The sequence below is a fragment of the Arvicola amphibius genome, chromosome 4 (assembly GCF_903992535.2).
Source record: "Arvicola amphibius chromosome 4, mArvAmp1.2, whole genome shotgun sequence".
NCBI classification, from domain to species: domain Eukaryota; kingdom Metazoa; phylum Chordata; class Mammalia; order Rodentia; family Cricetidae; genus Arvicola; species Arvicola amphibius.
In genome coordinates, this window is record NC_052050.1 from 136,500,131 (window position 1) to 136,522,884 (window position 22,754).

At 43.8% G+C, this 22,754-nt stretch overlaps 1 protein-coding gene across 1 annotated transcript in view; it reads left to right on the plus strand.

The window, feature by feature from the left end:
- The window catches only part of Lonrf1 (LON peptidase N-terminal domain and ring finger 1), a 33,747-nt gene extending 26,601 nt beyond the window's left edge, over positions 1 to 7,146 (plus strand). Inside the window, 6 exon segments of the mRNA XM_038328756.1 lie at positions 2 to 45; positions 47 to 119; positions 122 to 144; positions 3,434 to 3,586; positions 5,740 to 5,788; positions 5,791 to 7,146. Of these exon segments, the coding sequence (XP_038184684.1) occupies positions 2 to 45; positions 47 to 119; positions 122 to 144; positions 3,434 to 3,586; positions 5,740 to 5,788; positions 5,791 to 5,897 (449 nt within the window). The 3' untranslated portion in view covers positions 5,898 to 7,146.
- Positions 7,147 to 22,754: the final 15,608 nt, after the last annotated feature.

The following is a 22,754-nucleotide window of genomic DNA, read 5'->3' on the forward strand; positions in this document are numbered from 1 at the left end:
TAGTTACAAATTCGAAATGTGCATTTCTTACCTGACGGAAGGTCCTGTGGTCGACACGGTTGGAGGAAAGCGTTCAGAGTCTTAAAGAGAGGAATTGAAAGATGGATACTGCACTGCAGACATGAGTATCTGGAAGATGTTAAGGTATTGAAAATGTTCTTTCTCAGGTTGTGTCTGGGCTCCGCATCCTAGGGCTTGGTACTTACATGTAGGGGAGGTTTTCTAGGCACAGGAACCAGTTCTTCTAAGTCACCATTGCTGCTTTTAAGGATTAGCTCCAGTTGCCTTTCCTTATCTTAATCTTGAGTCAACTGCTCATTCAGGAGAACATGGGGATGAGAATATACAGCCTCCTCAGGTCCCAGGCATCCCTGGCAGTACTGTGTTCACAGGAACCACTTAACAGTAGCAGTTGACTAAATTGAACTTCTAGCTCATCCAAGTTTTAAGTTTGTCTTTACCTTATTTTATTTGATTCATTAATAATTAAAATTATTATCATTCATGGTTTAAAATTTAATGTGAAAGTAAACACAAAATTCTTTCATGGTTGCACTGTGTGTTGGGATTTTTCCTATGTCAAAAACAATCTTAATTTTAAAAATAAATACAACCGGATACTAGTTTAAAGCAGTAGGATGTCCTAGAGAAGACTTTGCCAGTGTCTGTGTGCTGCTGATAGCTTTCCTAAGGAAGGTTATAGTGACCGACACCTTTCTACCCGGTCGATGTGGCCTCTCAGTGTTGTCAGGACCTAGTTTACCCAACTGGAATTGTATCAGGTTGAAGCAGTTTCTATGGGAAAGGCAGGGTAAAACATAGGTCTTACATTGTCACTGTTCGCTGATGTGTTTCGGCCTTCACTCCAGTCGACATTTCTTGACTGTTGGGCTTGGACACCCGCACAGAGTCCATGGAGTTTTCACAGTTAGCATCTAGGGAGAGGAAGTGAGCGCACTTCGTTGGCCAGGGATCTAGGATGTGTAACAAAAGTGATTGACAGCTGACTGACTCCAAATGCTGTGTCTTGTCCTTGCACCATGCTGACGGCCTCTCTGGTGACAGGCATGACTGGCCTGGTGTTGCCCCTTCTCTCTTAGAAAGATGCCGTGTGGGAGGAGGCAGAGGCAGGCAGGTCTCTGAGTCTGAGGCCGGCCTGGTCTACAGAGTGAGTTTCAGGACAGGTGGGGCTACATACACCCCGTCTCAAACAAAAATAAATGTTATGGGGAGATACTTTGCTCTGTCAGTTAGGGAAGAATATTGAATGAATTGAAAATTGATTGATAATCCTTGTCTTCGTATGCTTGGCTGACGGAATTGTTTACAAAAGACAGTGTTTTTGTAAAACTTTGAGCCTATTTTAATTTTAGATAAATTTGGTATAATGACATATCACATTTTATGAAAAAGTCCCTTGCGTGTATAACTGAATGTATATGGCTGAAAGGCTCATATCTAGGAGAGTAACGTATTAGAAGTGTGTTTAGAAACTGCTGCCATGTTTTAGAGACAGGGCTCTTGGTCTTTGGCCATAACGAATGTCTAGGGATTCTTTTTACCCTTTCATATGTTTTGTGGCTTTTTGCATTTGTTTTTGTCTGTTCTGTTCTGAAGATCTCATTTTATTATTTACCTTTTCTTTTTGTGGTAGTAATTCTATTTCTGTAATGTCTAATGAAATGTTAAGCTCTATTTAATTGTTGTAGGCAATGTCCTTAACCTTAAAAAAAAAGCTTGTTTTTGAATTTCTGTTTGCCTCTTGGCTGGTTTTGTTTTTGTCTCAGACACAAAGCTCTCCATACCATTTTAACATTTTAAGCACAGCTCATGGATATATTGGTCATGAAAATCATGACCGATTTTAATGCTGAGTTTCAAGTTTTAGTTTAGTTTCTTCGGAAGTCAAACGAGTGGCCTTTTATGTCTTGTGTCTTGTATTTTAAAACCTCCCTGAGTCCCTTTGTTGTCTTGTGTTAGTCATCCTTGAGACTTGAAAGTTTGAGTCATTCTGCTTTTTAAAAAATATTCCATCCATCCATCCATCCACCCATCCATCCACCCATCCATCCATCCATCCATCCATCCATCCATCCATCCACCCATCCATCCACCCATCCATCCATCCATCCACCCATCCATCCATCCACCATCCATCCATCCATCCCATCCATCCATCCACCCATCCATCCTCCACCCACCCATCCATCCACCCACACCATCCATCCACCCACCCATCCACCCACCCATCCAGTCCACCCACCCATCCAGCCACCCATCCATGCCAGTCGCACCCATATCCATCCATCCATCCATCCATCACCCATCCATCCATCCACCCATCCACCCATCCATCCATCCACCCATCCATCCATCCATCCATCCATCCACCCATCCATCCACCCACCCACCCATCCATCCATCCATCCATCCACCCATCCATCCACCCACCCACCCACCCATCCATCCATCCATCCATCCACCCCATCCATCCACCCACCCACCCCCATCCATCCATCCATCCATCCATCCATCCATCCATCCATCCATCCATCCATCCAGTGTGGGGACAGGGCCACTCATGTGCCATGGTGCTCATGTGAGGTTCAGAGGACGACTTTTAGAAGTCCGTTCTCCTTTTCACCGTGTGGGTCCCCAGCCAGGTTGTCAGTTTCTGCAGCATGCCCCTTTACCCAGCAGACTGTCTTGCTGTTTGTTCGGATGAATTAATGTGCCATAACAGCCCATCCAGGCACACAGCCAGTGGGACAGGAGCGCGGTAGAGCCTATAAAAATGCATGAGTTCCTTGACTGTCCACCTGTGCTCTGTGAGTCTCCTGGCTAGAAGATGCCTTTCACTTCACAGTCACCATCTGGGCTCTAAAGGGTTCATGGAGGAGTTCATGGAGGGACCTACAGCTTTTATGGAAGAAGCTGAAAATTGTATACTCTGTTCTCTGCCTTTTGGTTTGCCAATTTTGGGGCAAGTATTTTTGCTGCTTTTTGTTTCTGTGTTTTGACCCAGTTCTCTGGTTAAAGATGTGTTTATGGCTGCCCTCCTAATACTGCTTTCTGCCATGTGGTTTGTACCTTAGGTGACCCATTTTTCTTCTTATTGAAGTAACTATTTTATTCTAAATCTATGCAGCCCTTCAAACCAGAACTCATTGTCCACCATACTTGGTTCTTCTCAGGCTGTCGATCAGGCTGCTGCCTGCTCTCGGTGGAGATCAGGCAATGCTCTGCCCGGTGACCTCCCAATAGGACTCTATAGGGTGGAAAACACCAGCTGTTATTGCATGCGGCTGTCACGCTGACAGTCCAGCGCTGCTGTGGACATTCCTCCGTTCATCGGCGCTTTTTCGTGTTCTGTGTGGTTGATGATAAGGGCTGGGAAACTGGACCCAGAGATCTTACCAGCCATTCTTTCTAGATTGAGAATGGAGATGAAATCCAGAGTCTGAGAGAGCTTCATGACTTGGTATACTCGCAAGCCTGTAGCTGGTTTCAGAATTTAAGAGACAGATTTCGAAGCCAAATCCTTCAACACTTTGGATCAATGCCTGAGAGGGAGGAAAACCTCCAGGTAAGATGTTGCTCTACTGACGGTCTTACTTTTTCATAGACCCAATAACTTTACACATTTCCTTGTGTTATTTTCTTTGATCCCATCTTTCGAATTACGAGTACATTCTCTAGAGCAATGATACCTGCTACATGCAAGGATGCCTCGAGGAAAGGGGCACGGGGCTGGGGGGAGGGCTTGTGTGAGGATTTCTAGAGGGATGCGGGCTTTCAGATGGAACACTGGCCTCCATTAAACTGTGACTGTGAAGCCACTGTACCTGCAAGCTATCAACTGCCACTTTGACCATCGAGAAATGTATGGTTTTCCCATCTTTTAGAAACTCTGCTCACCTCTCCTTTTATCCTTATGTCCTTTTCACCGCTTCAAGTCCCTCTTGTCTGTCTGTGTTTGACATTTCTGTTATCATAACTATCGTTCTTGGGGTCCACTCAAGTACTGGGGTTGATGTAAAGCTGAACCTAACTAGTAATGTGGTTCAGTTACCCTCCGTGCGTGGAGCTCTGTAGGAGCAATTGCAGACACCATGAGGAGTTCCCTACCTTGGGGAATCCAGCCACAGACCCACGAGGAACCAGTGTTAGGCACAGCCTTTTGAGTTGAATCAGCATAGTTATGGCTAGAAGATAATAATGCCACAGTAGAATAGATGTAAACATCTGAAGATCAAACAATAATAGATCCCCTTGTGAGGCACCATCTCTCCTTCCATTCTTCAAAGGTTGGTCTGAGCCTGTCAAATCCCAGTGGTTTTCTCTTCATCTGAGGACAGGACCCATGCTGTGTTTAGTGTTATGCCATGTCTTTGCCCATTTTTGGTGTTGAATCTGGCTAAACAGTATAGAAATGGCTCTTATAAGACAAAGTAGAAAAGTACATTTAAAATCTTTAGAAAGTAACTTTTTTGAAAATCTGGTGGTATTCCCCATTGCCCTCACTTCTGTCCTGTAGTTCAGTCACTGCCACTGGTTTCCACTAATGATACTTTAGGAGCCAGGGAAACAAGGCAGCCACTGAGTGGAGTCCAGGAATGAGAGCGCTGTACGATGCACAGTTAATACAGCTGCAGGAGACTGGAGGAGAGAAGGTCAGCGGGAACGACACCAGAGGTCACACAGCATGTCACAGTGATTCATCTGGAATGGCAAAGCACCGGGCTTCACACACTTGTGAGGAAAGTGCTACAGCTTGAGGACCCAGGGAGTGCCCATTGTCCATCAGCATCAGCCGAGTGGGTGGTTTTCTAGAATCCTCTGGAGTGCCGCCCCTTACATACACACTTTGGAAGAGTTTCCAGTTTTGGCATGTGCTAAGAGTGCCATTGGCCTGGTTGAGTCTAAGCTGGGATATGTGGAGGATAAGGTTTCTGGGAAGTGTTGTCTGGGATGTAGAAGGACACAGACATGAGCCAGGTTGAGAGCAGCCAGTGAGTGAGCCGTCCCGTCTGCACTGTCACGGTTCCTGTTCTGAGAGTCGGTGTTTGTCTCGTTGCTTTGTGAAACACCAGCACAGTGAGCGGTAGGGAGGGCTCTCAAATCCTGTTGCTTAAATTTGTTGTCTTGGTGGCTGCTCCTGAAATGGACCAGGAACTGCCTTGCCAGAGACATGTTAATCTTTCAAATTGGGAAAGCCAAGTTTTTTCTTTCTTTTTCAGGATTCTAATTTTGAATAAAAATTTCAAGTATCAATTAACATCCTGCAGTGCTTTAAATACCAAGGTTTGGCACCGTGAGGCATTTGGCAGTACTGGAGACATTGGTGACTGTTGGATGGAGAGGTGCTGGTTGATGTCTAGTGGGCGGAAGTCACAGAGACCTGCCGAAGGACTGCAGAGTCAGGACTGTGACACTCCAAAGGGTGCCCAGGCCCCAAGTGGCAGCAACCTGAGGCCCCGAGCCTGACCTTGCAGTGATAAAGGAAACCGTTTGACTGCAGAGTCAGGGCTGGATTAAAATCCTGACTCTATAGCATGGGAGCTGAGAGACCATGGGTTGATTACATCACAGTTCCCAGCTTCAGTTCCTCAGTGTCTGTGGGCTTAATAATCCCCTGCTTTATATGATGAAGACCACTTGGTAACACCTAGCATGGTTACTTTGTAGTGTTTACCTATTATATTTTCTTAACACTATGAACTGTTTGGTTGGTTTTAGGCGACCCCCAATGGGCCTGCGTGGTGTTGGTGGCTGCTGGCAGTCCTTCCTGAGACCCTCGGTATCAGCTCTCCGTACTGTCAATGAAGTCTCTGGAAGAGCGGCTAACAAAGATACAGCATATCCTGACTTACTTTTCTAGAGACCAATCTAAGTAACGAACTGCTTGGATCTTCCTTAGCTTGCTCTTAGCCCCAAAGCTGAGAGCAGTTGGATCTCATTTTAAAGTCACCCTAATCTGGCTCCGTCGATGGCCAGATTGTCCGCTGCCTTTGCACACCCAGTGCTGGTGTAGGAATTAAGGAAACTCTTTTCTTCTTCAACCTCCTGAATCTTGTGGATCTGCAAATGAGGTAACCTTCCACTGGGTCCTGGACCACTAAGGACTTGCACAGAAAGCACACACTGAATGTGTGCTAAACCTCTACGTTTGATGAGTTGCACTATGTACCCTATTCTAATTGAGCTAAGTACTCTTGTGTGTGGATGCTGCGTGCGTGCGTGTGGTGCGTGCCGCCTGTGTGAATGGGCAAGCGTGCGTGCATATGTGTGTTTGTATGGGTAGTGTGTGGCTTTTACTCTCTGGCTTAATAAATTTTAAAAGACAAAAAAAGACCATAGAGAGTGAACTTGCTGAGGGTCCTCTGTTGCCCACGTTTACAACGGTAGTCCTAGGAGTTTTCGCAGATCGAACTTGCCTCAGATTTCTTTGTCCTGATGCTTCTATTTGCACAAGTATATAAACTATGGTACAGAGAATCATTTTTTTTTGTTGTTGGAAATCCTGCTCTTGCTGAACTGTCTTGGCCATTGACTCTGACACAGTTTCTTATTTATGTAAATACTTGCATCCCCGTGGCCGACAGGCAGGGATGTAGAATCTAGAGCCAGTCTCCAGGGACAGCTGCAGACCTGACATGGTACTGTGCATCCATTCATAAAACACTTAAAACTGTGAAAATATGGTTTACATTACAATGTACATAAAGGTAGATGGAGAACTCGGTTCACCCAGTTAGCTTGTACATTCTAGGGGGCTTTTCACATTAACTGCCCGTCTCCGTCATTTAGAGTCTTGACATGATAACTTGTATTTAAGGAATTAGGTAGTGTATAAATCCGTCAAGGATCTGGGGGAGGAGGAGCTTAATGTAGAGCTAAGCTTGTAAGGTTTGTTTTGTTTTTACTCTGGTCTTGGTGCCAATGTTAGTTATGCCTTATTCATATCACAGTTAGAGTACCGTGCTGTGACATGGTTATATCCGTGCTGCCCTACCCTTTGGTAATTATTTGTTGCAGATTTGTGACTGTCTCTATTAACTTTCTTTTATGTAAGTAATTTGTACAAGTTTCTTAAAATTTTTGCTTTTGCTTATTTAATTTTGAATAAAAGCTAAATTCATAATACTTTTTCCTTTAAATTGTAAAGTGATATAAAAAAATCAATACAGGGACCAAGCTATATATATAGTAGAACATACGTGTTTGGTTTCCTGTTTTGTGGCATGAGGCTTAAGTTGTAGTTTTTTTTTTTTTTTGTTTTGTTTTGTTTTGTTTGTTGGTGGGAAGTGGGGGTGGTGTTTTTGAGACAGGGTGTCTCTACATAGCTCTGGCTGTCTTGGAGCTCACTGTGTAGACCACATTGGCCTTGAACTCACAAAGATCCAATTGCCTCTGTCTCTGAGTGTTGGGATTTAAAGGCGTCGGCTACTGCTCCAGCAAGATTGTGGTTTTAAAACACTTTATAAACAAGAATTGATGTCATGAGGCTTCAGATCCAACAGCCTTTGTCTAAAGTATTGTTTTTTAACCTTAAAAAAAAGTCCCTATAGGATAAAGATAATTCTTTTTAATACGCAAAAAAACTGTCATAATGAATTATTAAAATTTAAAATTTTAAAGATAAAATTCTGTCTACATTCTTCCCCATCAAGACTCCTCTTTGTTGTACCACGCTTGGCCATTTTTGTCCCCAGGTCCTTAAGATTCCCCAATACTGCATTTGGTTTTGTTTGCAGATGAGATTTCACTGTGGCCCAGGCAGATTTTCAGACCGCTGCTCTCCTGGCCCAGACTCCAAACTGCTGGAATTACAGGTTCACATCCCCATGCCTGTAAACCACACCTTCTGGGTTGGCTGCACTCTGCAGGAAAGACTTAAAAGCCCCCATTCAGACCCACAGTTAACAGGGACAAACATCCCCAGCATCTGTTGGTACAGGTCTATAACTCAGCTGCTCTGGAGGCTGAAGCAGGAAGATTTTGAGTTTAGGCCAATGTGTGCAACTTAGCCTCTGTTTGAAAAATAGCATGAGCCAGGCCCTGGCTTTGATCCCTGGCACCATTAACAAAGAAGAACATTCACAGAAAGCTTGCCAATGAATGGATAATAAATTACCCAGTGCTACTTATTAATAGTTCTTTTATCATTACTAGTACTTTATCAATAGTTTTGGATTATTAAAAACTTCTTGTAATTAAAAATACTGCTAAGTGCTACTAAATGGGAATGTGTGTAAATGGTCTTACCTCTATGTTTCTCAAAACACCAGACAGTTGAAAGTAGTCTCCTGGTGTTGATTTCACATAATGGTGTACATTGTGCTACACACGAAGGTGGGCTTTGAATGGTTTCTATATATGTATGCATATATACACCAGTGGAAGTGTGTGGCCTTGTCTATCATTATTCTGATTTTGTGGCAGATGCTCTATGGCCGTTTATAGACTTTTTTAAGTCTAACTTTGTTCTTTTTTTTTCTTATATATTCTATATATCTATCAAAAGGAAAGCAACGAATCAAATTGCCTTATCACTTTAGGGTGCTTATGTAACATCATAGGTATATATTTTTAGCTAAAGTGTCTAGGATGCTGCTTTTTACTCCTGTCTTCGGTTTATTCTTCTAGGTCTGACTCAGCTGCTCAGACCAGGGGACGATGAATGCCACAGCAATTCTCCTTGTATTTTTGCTCCCGAGACTTGTGGGAGTACGAGGATTTGTTCACAACCCCCACTGGGGCTCCCCCAACTGCTCCAGCAGTTCAGACAGCTTTAGGGGTCAAAGACTGACCTCTGAGCAGAGCTGAAATAAGTGCTTACGCACTGATTGTGGGGACAGTCATCTGCCATCTCATCACTCAGGATCACAGGTTCAAGGATGACCTGGGCTACATAGTGAGGACTCTGTTTTAGAAGGGAAGAAAAAAAGGTTCCAGTTGAGGAAGGGAGATTATGGATGAGCAAATCGCTGCCTTCTCCCCAGATTTAAATAATGCAAAGGAAAGCCATGAAGGCTGCATATGATATCAGAGCCCTCAAAAACTGGCATGTGCTTTTGAAGAATATCTAGGTCTAAGTGAAAGCTGGCGTGTTTGGCCAGAGGAAATCATGGCTTTGCAGAAATGGAGAACCAACTGTAGGCCAAGTGCACATAGCTCAGGGACCCCCGCTCTCCCGTCACACACATTCTCTCTCAGAGATGATCTTGGCAAACATACTTAGGGAGGGGAGGTGTGAATTTGAACTTGTCCCCCACCCTGGCTGTGCTGTAGACAGAAACAGCAGTTGTTGTCAGGCCAAAGTATTGAATGTTGGGCCGGAGAAGATTCGCCATACCTTGCGTAGCTACTGATCTCCTGTGGGATCAAGAACCGTGACTCGGAGATAAGTTACTAGACGAGACCTCACATTGGGCGGTATGTTCCCAAATGTTCCATGGTCAGCATAGCTAGACTACCTCCACTGGACCAGCAACCCCACATGGCTTATCTCCAGCAACGATGAGCGACAAGCAAAGCCTCGACGTTTAAAGATAATGAAGAAGACAGCAAGGTGCTGCGATCAGGGGTCGCAATCCTCCCAAATGTGGGAGAACCAAGAAAGCTTCTCAATCTCTGCCACCATTAGGGACTTCGGTAACATTCAACCAATGAATTAATCAAAGCGAAGCCTGTCGTTGAGCCAAATAGAAGGCTGAATGCAGATAATGAATCCAGTGGAGGATGGGGCGAACGCCTTTCCCGTTACAGATGTAGACTTCAAGAGATTGAGAATAGGGGTGTGAAGGACAACCGACACGATCAATCGGTAGAGGAAATTTAATGCCTGGCTGGCTAAGTTTCTTACTGTAGGAAGGAAAGAGAAAAGTAACTTCCCATGAGTCGTGTTGAAACTACTGCAACATTCTATCTGCGTTCTTAGGGACCAGATCCATCCACACAGTCAACCGAAGACTGCACATAACAGATAAACAGAAGACAAACAATAGTGATATGTCACCTAGCATTGACCAGTGATGAGTGACAGGCCCAAGGGCACAAATTTAAGAACATGCGTTTTCTGCATAAGCCAATGTTAATATGACAGTCTTGAAAAAATTGTCAGGGTTGGTGAGACAGTTCAGCAAAGGCACTAGCCACCAGGTTTGCTGACCTGACTTCAATCCCCAGAACCCATGTGGCAGGGGAAGAGAACTAACTCCCATACGTTATCCTCTGACTGCCACATACATGCTTTGGCGCATGCACACATACACACACACACACACACACACACACACAATTATAAATCAGTAAACATTTAAAAATTGTGGTGTTTCATCGCAGCAATAGTAACCCTAAGACGTGGGCATCACAATTGCTCTCAGAAAAATCCTGTAAGGAAGGTGTTCAAATACAGCTGAGGAGCCAGAGTGTTGAGTATAGTGATTATCTAACTGCCTGAGGATTGTAGAACTGCCAAGTGGTCGGGGAAGCTTTGAGTCCAGGCAGCCTCGATGTGCCTTGCTGCCACATCAAGTAATCAGATGGGAGTGAAGGTTCCAAGTGATCAGTGGCATAGGCTTTACATGTGAAGGGTGCATTCTGCAGTTATGGAATTAGGTCATGTTTGTGAACTCTATTGGGAAAGGCTCGAGACACATGCACCCCTGTATTTTGGGAAGCAGGATAAATTGATACGCTCTTTAAACAGCAATAGTTCATAAATGTATCAAGATCATCAAAATGTCCATACTCTGGAGCCAGTAGAATTTGGGTGGGGTTGAAGTAATTTAAAAGTAAATAAGCCACATGCATGATAGGTGGAATATTTTTCAGTGGCTCTAGAACAGCAAAGACAGAAATAACCAACACTTAATTTAAATAGCAAAGAGAAACTTTAGTATTCAGTCGGGGGACTAATGAACAAAAACGTGTGATTTAATTTGTTGTTATACCATGGTTACCCTGCAGCATGTAACACATGGAGATTAGAAGATGGGATGCAAACCGAAATGTAAGGATTATTCTTGTGTAATTTGGCTTCTCTGTAAGAAGCCTTATGAAGGTAACCGGAAGCTAAGATGGAGACTGTCGTGTCTGAGTCTGCATTGTGGTCACTGATGAGTTCACTGTCGTTGAGGTATGTCACAACTAGATGGCTAAGAACTGAATGCCTATATGCCCGAAACAGTGACTTTGGTGTCATGGCTCAGTAATAGGATATATGAAGAGAAGTCAGTCTGAAGACATTATAACAATGAGGATGCTGAACTTTGGAGGCCAGGACATTCTTACAGTTAAAATGTAGATGATTAACAGAATATTAAAAATAAAATGAACTGACTTTGTAGTATGGCATTTTTACTACCTAATTGTCATCAGACCTATAGACTTCCATAAGATTCTAAAGATTTTTATAATGCTAGCTGTCCTGGAACTCATTCTGTAGACCAGGCTGGCCTTGAACTCAGAGATCTACCTGCCTCTACTTTCCAAGTGCTGGGATTAGAGGTGTGCACCACCACCGTCTGGTGAAATGCTGTAACTCTTAAGTGGCTGTATGTCAGAGGACGTCACTTCCTGTTTCAGGAAAGGTACTGAGAATCAGGTTCCACTCCCAGATTCCCCCTTTTCAAAATAAGAGTTGAAGACAAATACAATGAAAATCTGCAACAGAACCAGCAGTATCTGAAACAAGAGGCAACTTTGGCTGCTGTAGGCAAGTCTGCCAGATGACGCTCTGGAGATGGTTCCTTTGAACATTAAACAGCTGTGTACTATAGGGCGGGAATACAGAGGAACCGGATATGGAGAAAGTGACACATATAATCTGGGATTTAAGAGGGGGAATCTTGGCTTTGGTTTGCAGCACTTTACTCCTAGGAATCACTGGGGAAGTCCAGGATTTACCCTCACAGGTAAATGACAGCAGGACAGAAGAGCATGCTGGGAAGGTTCCAATAGTTACTAGGCAGCAACACCCTCAGCTTTGGTTTTCCTGACATCCAAGATGCTGGCGCTTCTCTGGGCTTAGCTTGCAGCAGTTACTAAAGTCTCCACGAGTGAGTGAGCTCTGTCTGGAGTTGGATAAGAAGTGGAGAGATTTGAGTTGCATTTGAGTTTTGCGTTTTGTTTACATGTCTCAGAAACAACTCTTGCTGTCTTAGGAATCTGTAGTCAGGATGCAAAGTAGTGCTCCTTCACACTGCCACCTTAGAGCATCATGTTGAGATGATGATTTTGTCCACATGAGAGGCTATATGTAGGATACGCCCTGTTTGTGTGAAGATCTATAACCAAATTTTCCATACTGTGCATAGGTGACAGGGTAATTAATTGAAATGTTTGTATCCCTCACTACTGAGTGGCTGCACGCTCATAATTTATATAGCCATGGTGAAGCTTTCTGGAAGTAGATATCTTAGTTTTACATTTCTGGCCTCTGGAAGTAGCCTGGCATGATACAGGGAGACCGTAATGGTAGCTGTTCTGTTTCTTGTTAAAACTGAGCCAGGTGGTGATTAATTAACCAATGACATCATCAGATAGATAGAAGACACACCTACATCATTTCCCCTTTTTCTGTTTAAACAAAAAAGAAAAGCTTTCACTTTAACATAGTAAAATTACATATAACAAAACAGTTATCAAGCAAGAACACACAACTTTAATCCCAGCACTAGGGGGCAGAGTGGATCTCTGAGTTCAAGGCTAGCCTGCTCTACAGAATGAGTTCCAGAACAGCCAGGGCTACACAGAGAAGTCCTGTCTCAGAAAACAACAGTCATCCACCACCATCACCACCACCACCACCATCATCACCATCATCATCATCACCACCCCCACCATCATCATCATCATCATAACCACCATCACCACCACCATCCTCACCATCATCTAAGCAATTGAAAGATTTTGGGGAAGGTTTGAAATGATGAGAGAAACAAGGGCTATGCATTAGTGATGAAAAAAACTGTTTCTGAGATCTGGGTTCTTAGGAGAAAGCGGAACCCTTTGTGTCACGCAGGGGCGTTTCTTGATTAACAAGCCATTAGAGAGTGGTGGCTGAGAGTATAACCAAGTAGACGGGGACCACAGGTTGCAATATTCCACTTTGTTTCCTGTGCCTCACACCCCAAGAATAGTGTAGAAGCAACAGTCTCCCCAGGCCTGAGCTTGTTTATTTTGATGTGAATAGTTATTACATTTGAGCCCTGCCACCCGCAAACCCTGGGTGGGGTGGAGGAGAATCAGCACAAGTAATATGTGTGGAAGTCAAAAATCAACTTCCATGAGTCTGTTCTCTTTCTCCACCATGTGGAACTCCAAGATTAAATCAGGTCTCAAGACTTGGCAAATGCCTTTCCCTGCTCGCCCATCATACCACCCCCAAAGTTTTGTGGTTTGTCTTTGTCTTTTGAAGGAAAGAAGTGTTTGCCTCGGCTCACAGCTCAGATGAACACAGTCTCTCGGGGTGGGGTAGGCCTAGCAGCAGAGTCTGGTCTGTATCACCAAGCAGAAAACAGAGGCATTCCAAAGACTTGCTTTATTTATATTAAGTGTTAAGGACTGAACCTAGGACTTTATCGGCTAAATATACTCTCTACTACTGAGATCTGTCTTCCCCCCCACCCCCGAAGACCTGGATTTTAGAAACCTAACAACTTTGTGGTAGGAGAAGGCAAACATTTATAAAATGATAGGAGTTGATTCCCTCCCCCACACCCAACAATCCCACCACGGTGTAAATTCAGAGTCAGCATTTGATGTTTTGTTAAGATGAAACGATGGGAATGTTTGGTTCACACCTGAGTTTGGGTCCCGAGGCTCAGATCCTCTGTAGTTATGTTCAGGAGCCAAGGGAAGGGGAGCAAAGGAGCTGGATCAGAGTGGCAGGGGGTGGGGTGGTGGGCACCTCAAGAGGTTATTAGACAGCAGGAACCAGGAAGTCTCCTGGCTGGTGGAGCAACAGAAGATCAACGGGATCAAGGATTCTAGCATAAGCTGGGATCTCAAACCTGGGAGAGAAAACCAAAGCAGTGCTGGCTTGCAGAAGATAGCGGATATGTGATCCTAGCCATTTTCCAGCCTAAAAGATTGTTTTTCAAAGCTAAAAGTATTTTTGTGATAGATAAGATACACCCTGGAACTTGTCATCACGTGGAAGAGGCAGGAGGTCAGCAAGGAAGGTTGCTTGGGAGTTTGCTTGTTTCCTCCTCAGGGAACCAGAGATAATGAAGAACGCTAGGACCCAAATCCCTCACAGAGGCCTTAGGGATCCGCCACTCTGCACCTTCCATTGTGATTAGACGAGGGAGTTGCTTGGTTTCTGTCCTAAAAATAAACACAAATAACTGGGGAAAATATCAAGGTCTCCTATGCTTCTTCCTCATGCTGGAAGTTCTTAGTTGTGCTGTCAGGAATCCATTCAGGGTTCTGTGGGTGCTAAGGAGAAAGCTGGAAATAGGTGCTTTCTTGCCCCTAATCTTCTCCCGGTCATTGGCTATGCATGGCTGCTTACTCATTCACACTTCCCAAATTCTGTGCTGGGAACTCAGAGAAGAAAGCAAAGGTGGAAATCAGGAATTCAAAGTGTTAACATCCTACAGTCGGGGAAGAGGATGTTTGCAAAAATTCTTCCCGCTTACACAATTGTTCCGAGAACTCTCACATCTGTGACCCCACTGAATTGAATGACAGGGTCTTCCAAATCTCCCAGCCAGTTGTCTCGTGAAGATGGGGGAACAAAATTTATCTTCTGGGAGGCCCATTTGAGTGCTCCACAAATTCTATCTACTAAAAGCAAGTGGGGTCAAGTCCTCAGACATAATGACTCTCCTGGATTGAAGACATCCCCATTGGCCTAGAAAGTTTGAAGCTTTTCTGTTTCCTGTTATTTTAATTACATTTCTTATTATCGTAATAAAACACCTGAAGGGCAAACCCTGTGTTCGTTAATAAAACTTTATCTGTACTGGCTACATGGACTGACTGGGACAAAACTCTATTTCATGAGTAGACACATTATCAAAATCTACCATGTGTATCTAGAATTCTGATCAGTTCTAAATTATCACTACTTCCATGTGTACACTCAAGCCAGAAGAAGCACAACCCAGTAGGAAATATTCCTTCTTTTTAGAGCTTTGTTGCCTAGGAGATAAACATTTGTAATATGTAAATAAAATATACACACTTCCTGTTACAAAGAAATATATCATGGTACTGGAGAGATGACTCAGTGGTTAAGAACATTAGCAGCTCTTCGAGAGGTCCTGAGTTCAATTCCCAGCAACGACATGGATCCATCTGTAATGGGATCTGATGCCCTCTTCTGACATGCAGGTGTACAAGCAGATAGAACACCATATACATAAAATAATTTTTTTAAAATGCCAAAAAATAATAGACTTTCAAATATTAGACATATGCCCATAACATTCTTGAAGGAGAGTGGAGTTGAAATTTATTCTGCTAGGTACATGTAAGTGATTATATGTTATTTTATTCTAAACTGTGTCTAAAATATGCTGAAAAGTGTGTTTTGTCATTTAAATTTATAATAAAGAATGTATACTCACCCTAAAAATAGACAAGGAAGAGCATGGTCTTAATTTTGCTTTAGAGAAGTCGCAACCAAATGTGTTGGCACAAGAGACTATTTATTTCAGCTGTTCCCTCAGCCCTGAGTTATTCTGAAGGCCCCTCCCCACATCCTCTGTCCTCTCCTTTCCAAGAATGATCTTTCCTCGTGCAGTTCTCATCCTCTCTCCTTGCTTCTCTCTACTCGCTCGCCCTTGTCAAGGGCAGGAGGAAGTTCGACTGGGCTCTGACCTCAGCCTGCCGCATATCCCACCTGTCCTAAAACAGACTAAGGGTCTTTTACTTCACCCTGGTTTTGTGGTCCGAAAGCCGTGTTTCTTTGCCCTACGTTGTAAAATTCTAGTTAGCCTCTAATGCTGAGCTAAAAACACCAGTTCCCCTGTCACACAAACGTCTCTGCCCTCAAGCAACGTGAAATCCTCTTATCCACTTTCCTCTGCAGCTCTTAACTACCTGGTTTGATTATAGAGTTCATCCCACTTCCTAGTGGGCATGTCCCTCAAGCCCCTGAGCTCTGCAGCAGGGTGGAACTGTGGAATGTGGGACTTACTGGGAAGAAGTTAGGACAGGGAGGCCTGCTCTTAAGGGAGATATCGCGACCCAGCCTCTTCCTTCTGCTCATTTTGTTTTCCAGGCACCATAAGTGAGCCATTTCCCTCCCTCATGCCCTTCAGCAGTGGCATGTCGCCTGGCCACCCAGCAACAGGACCGGGTGCTTATGAACTGAAAACTGGGAGCCAAAAACCTTCCTCCTTGCAAGGTGATTTGTCTCAAGTAGTTTTATCCCCGTGATGAGACGCGAGCCCCAACAGGTATAATAATTATCTCGACATTATTTGCATGATCCAGTCAAATTTCAAGGTGGGTATTCTCATCTCCGTGGAATTTCACTTGGCAGAAATCAAAACTTAAAAACAAAACCACAAACAGAGCCATCATCTATAATAATTACACCAGAAAAAAAAATCTACGATCTGTGCATATTTGAAATGTCGTCTTCACTCTTCAAGATTATTAAGGAGAGCTGAATGAATGCGTCCCTATCTTAATTCACGTGGCCTCAATATAAGGCAGAGCTCCATGATTCAGTTACTCCAGGAAGCTAAGTCAGACTCTTCTAAGGGAAGACAGGAAGGCTGGAAGGAGGGAGGAGAATGGGAGGGAGGAGGGAGGGACAAACACACCTAGGAACAAATAGAGCGTGGAGATAAAGAAGCAGCAACCAACAGACGTATTGTTGGCAAGCAGTGTAATTGTTAAAGCACTCCAAAGGAAGAAAACAAGATATCATAACAAAGGGCATTTTGTTTGTTTTTCAAAAGGCTTTAAGAAATCCTATGCAAGACAGGAGAGTGAAAGGGAAGTGTGCCTTTGGTCTCAAGAACACTTCCATGTCAGCGGGGCGAGAACAGAGCCATGCATTACCCTTGGTGCTCTTGCCATTAACCCGGCTGCCACCAAGAACAAGAGCTCCACGGGAAACCAGAAGTGGTGATCCGAATGTGGAAAATTAAAACCCTGATAGTCTATTAATTTAGGAAATGCAAAATGGTGCGATCACTTTGGAAAATTCTAGGAGTTCCTTAATCAGTTTAAACAGGGTTCTCATGGGACCCAGGAGTCACAACCCTCCAGAGAGGTAGCCATCTCTACATAAATATGTTTTCATAGACCTGAAAATTAGGCGAATATTAATTGTTTGTTTGGGAGTCGCCAAGATGCCTCAGCAGGCAAAGACACTTGCAGCACAAGCCTGACAACTGAGTTTACTACCTGGAGCCCACAATAGAAGGAGAGGTTCAAAGGCTGTGCCCTGGCCTCCACAAGCATGCCATGGTACATGCCCTCTCCCGTTTTAAATGCACATAAACAACAACAACAACAACAATAATAATAATAATAATAATAATTAAATGCATGTCTAACCTTGTAAAAACCTGGCAATTAGTTATCTAAAGTGACAATACCATTTATTCTCCCTTTAGTAATGCAGTGCTTGGCTCTTTCCATCAACTGCTCCAAGTGCATGCCAACCCTTGTTTTGTCTGTTTTGTTTTAGCTGTTCTAAAGCGCTCTCAACATCGTTGTTGGCTTGCCGTCTACAGCTCCTTGGTGTCTGTTTACTGTGAGCGTCTTTTATGCTTATCCATTTTCAACAATACTTGCTCAAATCTTGCTCCTTGACGCCATTGGTTCTCTGACTGAACTCTGAGGATTCTTTAAATATCCCAGAGAGAACTCCTTTGTAAAGCGTACATAAAATGTTGGTGAAGCTCGATTTTCTTGTCTGTCATCCGTGTCTGTCTGTCTGTCTGGTCTCCCTCTCTTTAAATAAACTCTGCTTTTCATATCACATCTAAGAAGACTTTACTTTTCCTAGGTTGTGAGGACTTTCTGTTTTCTTCTAGAAGTTTGGTAGTTTTAACTTTTACCTTGAAGTTAGTGATCCATTTTAAGTTAATGTTTGTGTGTGAAGGTGTTTAGGGTTTCTTTTGCTGTGAGGAGACACCATGTCCACAGCAACTCTTATAAAGGTAAGCATTTAATTGGGACTTGCTTACAGTTCAGAGGTTTAGCCCATAATCATGACAGGAAAAAAAGGCAGTATGCAGGCAGACATGGTGCTGGAGAAGGAGCTGAGTGTTCTTCATCTGGATCCACAGTCAACAGGAAGTGACTGAGACTTTCTCCAGCAAAGCCACACCTACTCCAACAAGGCCACACCTCCTAATAGTGCCACTCCCTATGGGCCTATGGGGGACATTTTCTTTTTTCTTTCAAATCACCACAGTCGAGGAAGTGTGTGTGTGTGTGTGTGTGTGTGTGTGTGTGTTTCATATGCGGCTGTCTTCTCCAGTTTTTACAGCTAAGAATACAATACCATAGTATAGGTAAAGCCTATTTTTGTTGTTATTGTTGTTTTGTGTGTATATGGTGTGTGTACATGTGTGTGTATGTGTGTGTATATGTATGCGCATGCCCCATGGGGTCCACATGGGGTTTCTGACTCAGTTCCTCAGGGTTGCAAGGCAAGGGCTCTCCCCCACTGAACCATTTCCCTTGTCCCTGGGTAAGCTTATTTTGGCTCAACACTCTGGTCTACGGTTGAGGGCCTACATTCAAGATGGCATGAGACATACATGACAAGAGATGGGGAACGTATACGAGACCGAGCCAGACTGGCTTCCACAGCAGAGTGACTCTCTAGATAACCCATTGTGCTACCATTCTATCGATCACATGACCAGACTCACCTATGGAATGAAAGCAGAACCCCAATTACCTCTTCAATTTCTCTCCCCAGTCCCATTTCTGCATGATGAGAATTCAATTTCAACAGTTTTGGGGGGAACAAGCTATATTTGGCCCATAGCCATTGATACTCAGTTTTCCATATACCATTGTGGGGGGATTGGCCAAACATACTATGTGTAAGTTGCATACGTTCAATTCTTCCTTTTGGGGTGCGGTTCTATGGGTTTTTACAAACAAGTACATTCATAGAGCCAGCTTCAATGCCAAGATGCTGCTGCTGATAATTATCAGTCCCAAATCCCTCTTGAAATGTTTTCCCCATCTTCCCTGTATCTGGGAATAGTGATATTTTCTGTCCTGTGTGTTTCCTTATACACAGTGTTGTAAGCAGCAGCTTCTGCCCCAATGCTGAATGTGGTTCCCCATTTAGCACGAGGCCCTTGAGCGCCATCCAAGGCTCTATATGTATCCGTAAATCGTTTGCTTGTGTTTCTGAGTAATATCCTGTTGTATAAAAATACCATGTTTTGTTCATTCATTTCCAGGTTGAAGGGCATTTGGGCTATTTTTAATGTTTAGCTTTGCTGACTAAAGCTGCTTGCTGTAGCCTGAGCTGCTTGTCACCCAAAATTTCTATGTTGCAGTCTTAACCCTGAGCATCTGAGAGTCAGCTCTATACGGAAATGGGATCTGTGCAGTTGTGGTTACGTTAAAACATCTTCAGAGGTCCCTCCGAAGAAGGCATCTTTAATCCAGTATGATTGTTGCCACCCCATGGAGAAGAGAGGCCACTGAAAGGCAAGACCAGACAAAAACCAGCAAGCCCTGAGACTATAGAAGCAGAAGTGCAGAATCCACAAGCCTAAAAATGTTAGGGCGGAAAATTCTCAAAAGGATCCATCCCCGGGGGTGGGGCGGTGGTTATTTCCTAAATAGAGAATGAGAGACATGAGAGGCATGAGAGGGATGGAGGGGTGGAGGGAGGCAAATCATTTCTTAGAGAGAGAGAGATGGGACAGGGATGGGGGAGAAGAGGAGGGAGCCAGAGAGTGAGAGAAGAAGGGAAAGAGTCGGGGGGGGGGGGGGGGGAGAGACAGACTTTGGACTTGTAGCCTCAACCTATGAAGGAATGATTCTGTTCTTTGCGGTGATTTCTTCTGGAAGCCCTAGAAAACTCGGTTATACTTTCAGACTGGTGACAAAGACGTCGACACAGCGGTGAGGAGGAGTGCAACGAGGACCATGCACTGTAGTTGATGGTAGGGACCTGGCGCCGGGGGATTTTCAGGTACAGAAAAGGTTGAGGAAAATGTGGAGTCCGGGATGAGCAGCACCGCAGACTCTGAGCCATCACGCTTTTGGCTCCAGAGATGTTCCCACAAGTCCACTGAGAGGAGTTGTGAGCTGTGAGACGCTGCATGGGCAGCCTGTGCTCCCGCCCCATGTCAGAGTATCTGAAGGGCTCCGGTAACCAAGGCGCACAGGAATCGGTCAACCAATGTCTGGAGATTCACCAACTGTGACTGCGTGGCTTTCACACTATCGGCAACCTCCTCATTGTCAAGATAGAAAGATGAACGGGTGAAAGAGGCAAGAATAAATAAAGAGAAAGTTAAAAAAGATGAACAGATTTTACAGGAGAATGGAATTTGAGGAGGCCAACGTGTACCCGTATCTTTATTTAGGATAATGCAATCTGGTCATTAAGTTATTTGGATTCTTACACAAGCTTTGCAAGCGACGTTTGGCAATATCACGAGGTTGGCATTTGGCAACAGGGAGAAAACTTAGATCCTTTAGATAAGCTAACAGCATTTTAAAATTCGGGTCTTTGGTCCTTAAAATTACTTGTTAGAGTCTGCCCTGTGCCCGGCCCTCACACAACCGCTTGGGTGTTAATGTCACTCCTTTGAAACTTAGCTTCATAGGGAAATAGATATATCGCACAAACATTACCAAAATTCCATGAGAGCTGGGAAGCAGTGGGAGCTATGAGCCAAGAGGCAGGGCTGAACAAAGGCTTCATAAATGATAAATTATGCAAACATAAGTTCAGGAGGGTTCTGCATCTGCGTTACAGCACTCAGAACGATTATGTCCAGATTCGCTCATTCGCTTCGAATTTCACTTTTCTTAATAGCTGACTAATATTCCATTATGTAAATATTCCACATCTTATTGTGGACATCTGGGTTGCTTCCCTTTGCTGGCTACTGCAAACAGAGCAACCATGAATATGGATGAGCAAGTTTCTCCGTAGTAGAACACACAGTCCTTTGGGGCGATGCCCTCAAGCGCTATAGCTGGATCATATAGTAGATCTATTTCTAGCTCCTGGAGGAAGCTGCACACCGTTGTTCCGTGAGCCTTAGGGACATCTTGCCGTGCTGGCCATTGTTGCAGTTCATGGATGCCACACAGTGCCGGCAAGAGGCTTTCGGGTCAGATTCAGCTCAGAATCCCCAAGTCCTGTGGCTAAAGTGGACACCATGCACAGTTTCCTTACAGGAATTACTTGTCTGTGATCTTAAATATAAATTTAGAGTTCAAACGTGGGATGTTTAGACAGAAATCAGATGTCATGTTTTCCTGCAAAGAAAGGGGAATTTGTGGAGTTTGCTTTTGTGATCACGTAACATTTTGTCAAGAAATACCTATTCTTATTTTCTTTGTTGAGTTAGGTTGGAGATTCGTTTAACTCCCAGATTTCTAAAAAAATTCTCTTAGAACCAATGCCGCTCAGAATTGGTTTCCCTTGTAGAGACACGAGCACCACCTAGTGGTGCTGGTGATCAACTACAGAGTATAATACTGAACTGAAAGCCTTATTCAAGCCTGTGTAGCTTGAGCAAAGAAAGATGTGAAAGACACAGGCAGGTTCAGAGTATGGTGGCTCACACATTTAATACCAGCACTTGGGATACAGAGGCAGGCAGATATCTGAGAGTTCGAGTCCTGCCTTGACTCCATGGTGACTTTTAAGCTGGGGAGAGTGACATGGTGGGAGGCTGTCTCAAAAACAAACAAACAAACAAACAAACACAAGATTTAGTTTTCAATGTCCAGATTTGGGTTTCCTTTCTTGCTTCCAACTGCTAGCAAAAAAAAAAAAAAAAAAAAAAAAAAAAAAAAAAAAAAAAAAAAAAAGGTGGGGGATTTAAATGCTATCACAAATTGTAGACAGATTTCTCTTTGGGCAGCCAACTTGCAAAAATAACACGGAGATTTATTATAAATTATGAAAGCTCAGCCTTAGCTCAGGCTTGTTCCTAACTAGCTCTTACAACTTAAATTAACCCATATCTTTTAATCTATGCTTTTTTACGTGGCTCAGTTACCTTTACTCTGTATTGCCCAACCTGCTTCCTCTCCATCTGGCTGGAGACTCCGCCTTTCTCCTTCCCAGCGCTCGCTCTGTCCAGAAGTCCCTGCTATGCCTCCTACCTGACTATTGGTCACTCAGCTCAGCTTTTTATTAAACCAACCACAGGGGCACATCTTCACAGAGTGTAGAGGAAAGTTCCACATCAACAAACACCAAAAAGCTGGGTCCTAAGATGTGAGGGAGGGCAGGCCAGGTGACTCTCCGTCATGCTGCTCTCAGGGCCCAGATGCACTGAGATTAAATGGTTATTTTGTTACATTGTTTCTTTCAACATACCTTCAAATAACAATATATATCCTTTGAAAACAAATGCAGATTCACAAAAAGCACAAAGCACATCGTCTTCCCATTCATCCTCACTGTTCCTGTGATCCAGTCCCATTAGTGGTAAACAGCTATCCACTTGGACATGTCTCTAGATCAATGCGGCTTGCTGGAAGATTAGTCATGCTAAATTGATAGAAAACCGGACAAACACAAACGCAGCCGGAAGTGCCAGACATATGCC